Below are 7,196 nucleotides of genomic sequence, written 5' to 3' on the forward strand. Positions count from 1 at the left end.
ACAAATATATTTTAAGAAGCCTGAAACACCAATCAAAAATATCATACGCACCCCTATGTTCATAGCAGCACTATTTACAATAGCTAAGGTCTGAAAACAGCCCAAGTGCCTATCAGTAGATGAGTGGATAACAAAGCAGTGGTACATTTACACCATGGAATACTATGCAGCTATAAAATAGAAGGATCTCATACCCTTTGAAACAGCATGGAGGGTCCTGGAGAGTATTATGTTAAGCTAAATAAAGCAGTCAGAGAAAGTTGAGTACCACACGATCTTACTCATATGTGGAATCTAATGAACAAAATAAGCTAAGGAACAAAATAGATCCAGAGACATGGAAGCATACAACAGATTGAGGAATCTCAGAGGGAAGGGGTGGGGTGAGATTAGATTAACCAAAGAATTTATATGCATATATACATAACCCATGATGTGGTTACAGCCTGGAGAATGGGTAGAGTGGGGAGGTAGGGGACAATTGGGGCAAAAGGGACATCTATAAATACTTTAAATACTTTCAACAATAAAGATATAAGTAAATAAATAAATAAATAAATAAATAAATAAATAAATAAATAAAATGGGAGATAACAATAAATAAATAAATACACCTTTGCCTTTTATTGTAGGTCTTCTCCACACTGACTAGCTTGATCAGGCTGTATGTCCCCTATCCCATCAGTTTGCATTTTGTTATTAGGAACTGATTTTATTTTGAACAGATTCATTGAAATGCATCTCCTCCGATTTTGAAAGTCTGTGTTATTGTTTGTGTTTTCACTAGAAAGCATTTACTTGCATTGTTATCTGAGTTACTGTGAAATTCTGTTTCTTTGTCAAACTTTCTTAAAATTGCTTCTTTTAGGCTTTGTGTAATTTAAATCACAAGAAATGTTAGGTAAGGCATTTTTGTTTAAAAAAATTAGTAAAATGCAACTTAAGTAATTGATTTCAGTACATATTTTAGGAAGTATGAAAGTGAGGATAGTCTGTTTTATGTGACAATAACTCTCCTTCAATTAAACATAGCAATTATTCATTCATTCATTTGTTCATTCAACAAGTATGTATTGAATGTCAAGCACTGACTTAGCCTTGATGATGGAGCAAATACAGGAAATACATCATAGTCCCTACTTTCAAAGTTTTTAGTGAGGGCCATGTATACAAATATGTATATAATATATATGTCTACAAATAATTATAATTTAAGAGATATTATGAAAAAATTTTAAAAGACATACTACAGAAAATTCTATACAATTATTTCAAATAAGGTCTACAGGTGTCCAGAAGAAATAATCGTACATTACTAGGAAGGAATTTGGGGACAGATTCACAAAAGAGGTGACATTTAGAGCTGTTAGGAATTTCAAAATACTGAAGTGACATTAAGACATTTTTACAGAAGCATCAACAGGAACCACTGCATTGGGGTATACCTATACGTGATGGTAGAGTATTCCCCCTTATTTTCGGGGGATACATTCCAACACGCAGTGGATGCCTGGAACCATGGATTGTGGGGAATCACGGGACTTGGTTGGAAAGTCTGTAAAGAGGATTCTCTGGAAGGTCGGAGGCCTCTAGGGGATTCTTACCTAAGGCAGTAGACCTAGCCTTGACTTTTCCAAACAAGTCTGAGCCCCTAGGTATTTTACTGGAATCTTTATGTTTAGACTTCAAAACGTCATTGTTTTAAAGACACTACAGATACATGTGTTTTCTCAAGGATGCTTACCCTGCTGATTGTATCTAGAGGTTAATTTTAGTTCAAGCTGTTGCTATAATAAAAGCCTAAGGAGGCAGGCGAATGGGATTGTCTGGTTCCTTTAGCCAGGAAGTCCCTTAGCCCTCTCTTTCACAGAAACATGTGTCAGAGTAATCATTCATCTGTCACTCAGGGTCTGTTGGTCAGTCCCAGCAATGGATAATGGATAGTATTGAAGCATGTACATATATGATTTTTCCTATACATACATACCCATAATAAAGTTTACTTTATAAATTAGGCACAGTAATAGAGTCACAACAAAAATAATAATAAAATAGAACAATTTAAACAATATGTTGCAATAAAGTTATGTGTGTTCTTTATCTCTCTAAAATTTTCTTACTGTATTATACTCACCTGTTCACTTAAAGGAAGTACTTTATGGCTTCTCTTTAGCATAGTTGAACTGCCAGCAATAGTACTCTTGCACTTTGGGGCCATTATTAAGTTCACTAAAGGTTATTTGAATGCACTATGGAAGTTGTTTGGACAGCTACTTAAGTGACTACTGAGTGGGTATAATATATATTGTAGATACGTTGCACCAAGGGTGATTCATGGCCTGGGTAAGACTGTCTTTTCCGAGGGCCACTTTTTGCTTTTGACTGTTTTTAGTAATTTAAAGTAATGTAGTCCAACCAAAATATACATGGATATGGATATCTGATTTGTGATATTTAAATCTGTTTTTTGTTTTTGTTTTCATTTCAGGAAGCAGAAGCACAAGCAAAGCAGCAAGCATGAACCTTAAACATTCTGCCCTACACATCCTGGAAAAGGAATCTCCATTATTTTTATAAAAGAGCAGAATTATCTTGGCTTCAAAAGAAATAGGCTGTCTTGAAATAATAGATTAGTTGGTTGTTTTTGCATGCAAACAATCAAACTGAATACATAATTAAATGTGAATGTCATGATGAGGAGAATGTGAATGAGCATAAAATTTTAAGTAGATGTTATAGAATAGTTTTGTAATCTGCCAAGACATTTTATGTACTTCAATGATTTTAAAAAGCAAACACTTTTGTACTTTGTTGGTATTATTATTGCAGCTTAAGTATATCTGTAGCTCTACATTGAGGAATTTAAAAAGGAGAGAAAGAATCTGTCTTTTGTTCCCAAATTGCCTCATTAATTTTAGTGTATCTTTTTTAGTGATGTTATTGTGACTAAAAAGTAGTTGCAGGTAATTCTGATGATATGGAGGACATTGTAATTTCCAATGGTAATTATAACATTCCCATTATTTTGTTGTTGAAACCTATATGTACTGGAGTATAGGTTTTCCAGGCTTCTAAATGTAGCCTTTCATTGCATATTTCAGTGATTAGAAAAGATGACCTCCCACAAAATAATGCATTTGTTTGACAGATTTTTTGCTTAACTACACAGCAAAATGATGTAATCATGTTTTGAAGTTGCTTGCTCCAGTGAAATATGCATACGTATGTTATGAAAGTGGGATGATAAGTACATTTAAAGTGGCATTCTTTTGTAAAGAGCTCAGACTTTTAATTAACTGTTATAAAATAGGTCAACATTAATTGCTTAATTCTGTTTTTGGGGATCTTTGCTAGCAGTATCTTAGTCGTTTCCTCCTTTTAAAATAAATTGTGATCACAAATGCTACTATCTCTCAGATATTTGACCTTTGTATTTCATCATGGCCACATAGTGTATGAATACATTAATCCAAGTACAGGGGATATTTTCTATGCCTCTATTCCAGTGAATAGTATAAGTGTCAGATAAAAAGGTCAATTTTAAAATGTTAATTCTAAAGACTTCTAAGATGACAAGAAACGTCATGGCCTGAATCACTGACCCACAAGGAATATACATTGTACTTTAGTTCCACACTATTTTATTAATAAAACACTTTTTAAAATTACTTTTTCATTGTCATTTGAAGTGTTTAAGTCTGTGCTCTTTGCAAAAATCAACATATAATGAAAACATGGCTTTGTTTACTGAGATTCAAACTTGATGTGATGCTTTAAACTAAAGTCAGTACTGTTAGAAATACAATTGATGAGTTCCTGGAGTTCTAGATAGTTTAATAATAAATTTAGGTGAGTAGTGCAAATTTTTGAGATGTAATAACAAAGAAAACATTTGGGGATGCAGTTTCTAAATTTCATTTTTAGGGCCCTAAATTTTGCAATACACACTAGAGTCAAACAAAAAAATATTCCATTGTTTTGTGTATAAAAATATGCTCTGGAGAACATTAGAGAAAACAGGGTGTTTTGTAATAGATTCTGGAAAATGTTTTTAAAAATTGGTCAATATTTTTTCCTGAGCTTTATTAAATGCTGATGATGCTACTTTTAATAATCTGTGTGGACATTTTCCTTTATTTTAGTATCAAATAAGTTAACACTATCAAAAACAGTCTTCAAAAATAGATGACCTTTTTGAGATGTTTGTATCTACTAGACTGTACCTTACAATTAACAGATATGTATATTTAAAGTAAAAGGTTGGATTGAGTCTTCCTAAAGTGAAATCTTTCATTTTGTCAGCTGAACACTATATGTCTGGTAGATACAAGAACAGGAAGGTAAATTCTGATTATTAAGGTGAGTTTTATAAAGAATTTTCACAAAATTTGCCTGCATAATTATATTGATACAACCAACTTTATCCATTAATCAGTTGAGAGACATCAAGTTGTTTCCACTTTTGGCTATTATACATAATTCTGCTATGAATATTCCTATACAATTTTTTTTTCAAAATTTGTTTTGTTTTCTAGAGTGTATATATAAGTCATGTGGTAGTTCTATGTTTAAAAATTTGAGGATCTGCCAAAATTTTCCAAAGTTGCTGCACTATTTTGCATTCTCACCAGCAGTATATGAGGATATAATTTCTTCATTTTCTGCCTGACAGTTGTTATTATTTGTCTTTTTTAATATAATCATTTTAGTGGCTGTAAATTTATATCTCATTATAATTGTGATTTAAACATCTTTCCATGTGATTATGATTATTTATATAACCACTTTATAAAAATATCCTTTCAAATACACTATCCATTTTCAACTAGGTTATATTTTCTTTTTTTTTTAATTAAATCTTTATTGTTCAGATTATTATATTTGTTCCTCTTTTTCCCCCCCATAACTCCCCTCCTCCCAGTTCCCGCCCCACCCTCCGCCCTCACTCCCCACCCATTATCCTCATCCATAGGTGCACGATTTTTGTCCAGTCTCTTCCCACATCTCCCACACCCCTTTCCCCAGCAAGAATAGTCAGTCCATTCCCTTTCTATGTCCCTGATTCTATTATAATCACCAGTTCATTCTGTTCATCAGATTATTTATTCACTTGATTCTTAGATTCACTTGTTAATAGATGCATATTTGTTGTTCATAATTTGTATCTTTACCTTTTTCTTCCTCTTCCTCTTCTTAAAGGATACCTTTCAGCATTTCATATAATCCTGGTTTGGTGGTGATGAACTCCTTTAGCTTTTCCTTATCTGTGAAGCTCTTTATCCGACCTTCAATTCTGAATGATAGCTTTGCTGGATAAAGTAATCTTGGCTGTAGATTCTTGGCATTCATCACTTTGAATATTTCTTGCCACTCCCTTCTGACCTGCAAAGTTTCTGTTGAGAAATCAGCTGACAGTCATATGGGTATTCCCTTGTAGGTAACTGAGTTTCTTTCTCTTGCTGTTTTTAAGATTCTCTCTTTGTCTTTTGCTCTTGGCCTTTTAATTATGATGTGTCCTGGTGTGGTCCTCTTTGGATTCCTTTTGTTTGGGGTTCTCTGCGCTTCTTGGACCTGTATGTCTATTTCTTTCACCAGGTGGGGGAAGTTTTCTGTCATTATTTCTTCAAATAGGTTTTCAATATCTTGCTCTCTCTCATCTTCTGGCACCCCTATAATTCTGATGTTGGTACGCTTGAAGCTGTCCCAGAGGCTCCTTACACTATCTTCGTATTTTCGGATTCTTTTTTCATTTTGCTTTTCACATTTCAATTCTTTGACTTGATTCTTGCACTCCTCTGGTCCGCTGTTGGGTGTCTGTATAATATTCTTTATTTCAGTCCGTGTATGCTTAATTTCTAGTTGGTTCTTTATCACAACATCGAGGGTCTCATTAGATTTCTTGTAGATCTCAATAAGTTTATCGGCGGCTTCTAGACAGTTCTTGAGAGACCTTAAAAGTGTGGTTCTGAACTCAATATCCTCCACTGACAGTTTTGTCCTGTTTCTTTGTCTCTGCATTTTTTATGCTTTCTTGGTGCACCCCCTAGTGGTCTTTGTGCACAGTCTTGTTGTAGTTAAGCCTTGATTGTTGTAGTTAATACTAGGGGGATTTAATCTCCAGGCCAACTGTCTGTGAGAATCAGCTGTGTCTGCAGTGGGAAAACTTCTGTCCTCTGGGGAGGTGCTAATCTAGCCTTTGCCTGAGGCTATCCGGCAAATGGCTCTGTGCAGTGCTTGGGCGGGGCGGGTCGCACGGGATCAAGAGGGCGGGCGGAGGGAGCAGTTATGGTTGCTCTCAGTCCTGTCCCCAGGGGCTCTGCCTCTCTGAGTCCCAGCAACCGCTGTAAACCTCGGAGAGAAAGCTGCCTTCGAGTTCTGACCGAAGCCAGAAAGTCCCGCTTCTCCCGTTTGAGTCTGGGTCCCTAAAGACTCGCCCATATCTGGAGCTCAGAGTCTGCGACTCCCTCCCTATTGAAAACGCCAACCACACCCTCAGCCACCAGCCGGCTCTGCATGCACTCCGCACCTTAGTATTTGACTTCAGCACTGCGCCTCCTCTGAGTGTCCGTATGCGTTTCTCTTTCCTCCTAATTGTAGGACTTCCACTCAGCCAGCGTTCCTGTGGTTCTGGGTGATGTCCATTCCATCTTTTAGTTGTATTTTTGAAGTGGTTGTTCGAGGCAGCAAACTCCAGCGTTAACCTATGCCGCCATCTTGGTTCTCCTAGGTTATATTTTCATTCTTAAATTGCAAGTGTCCTTTACACAGTATATTCAGAAAACATGTCTTATCAGATATGCGATTTGCAAAGATGTTCTCCCATTCCATGGATTGTCTTATTTTCTTTTTTTATATTCTATATTTTTTAAATTTATTTTTGCAATTACAATTTACATTTAATATTTTGTTGTATTAATTTCAGGTGTAGAGCATAGTGGTTAGACAAATAATAAACTGTTCTCCCTGATATTTCCAGCACCTGCCTGGCACAATATATACTTATTACAATATAATTGACTGTATTTCCTATACTGTGCTTTACATCCTCATGACTATTTTGTAATGAACAATCTGTACTTCTCAATATTTTCACCTTTTTTCAGCTAGTACCCCAATCCACCTCCCCTCTGGCAACCATCAATCTGTTTTCTGTATCTGTGAGTCTGATATATATATATATATATATATATATATAT

The 7,196-nt window shown here is 35.2% G+C and overlaps 1 protein-coding gene across 1 annotated transcript in view; it reads left to right on the forward strand.

Annotated features, from left to right (window-relative positions):
* The window catches only part of SH3BGRL (SH3 domain binding glutamate rich protein like), an 80,430-nt gene extending 76,319 nt beyond the window's left edge, over positions 1-4,111 (forward strand). Inside the window, exon 4 of the mRNA XM_036305038.1 lies at positions 2,489-4,111. Coding sequence (XP_036160931.1) covers positions 2,489-2,521 — 33 coding nt within the window. The 3' untranslated portion in view covers positions 2,522-4,111. The remainder of the gene's footprint in view (positions 1-2,488) is intronic.
* Positions 4,112-7,196: the final 3,085 nt, after the last annotated feature.

The sequence above is a fragment of the Myotis myotis genome, unplaced genomic scaffold (assembly GCF_014108235.1).
Source record: "Myotis myotis isolate mMyoMyo1 unplaced genomic scaffold, mMyoMyo1.p scaffold_m19_p_4, whole genome shotgun sequence".
Classification (NCBI taxonomy): domain Eukaryota; kingdom Metazoa; phylum Chordata; class Mammalia; order Chiroptera; family Vespertilionidae; genus Myotis; species Myotis myotis.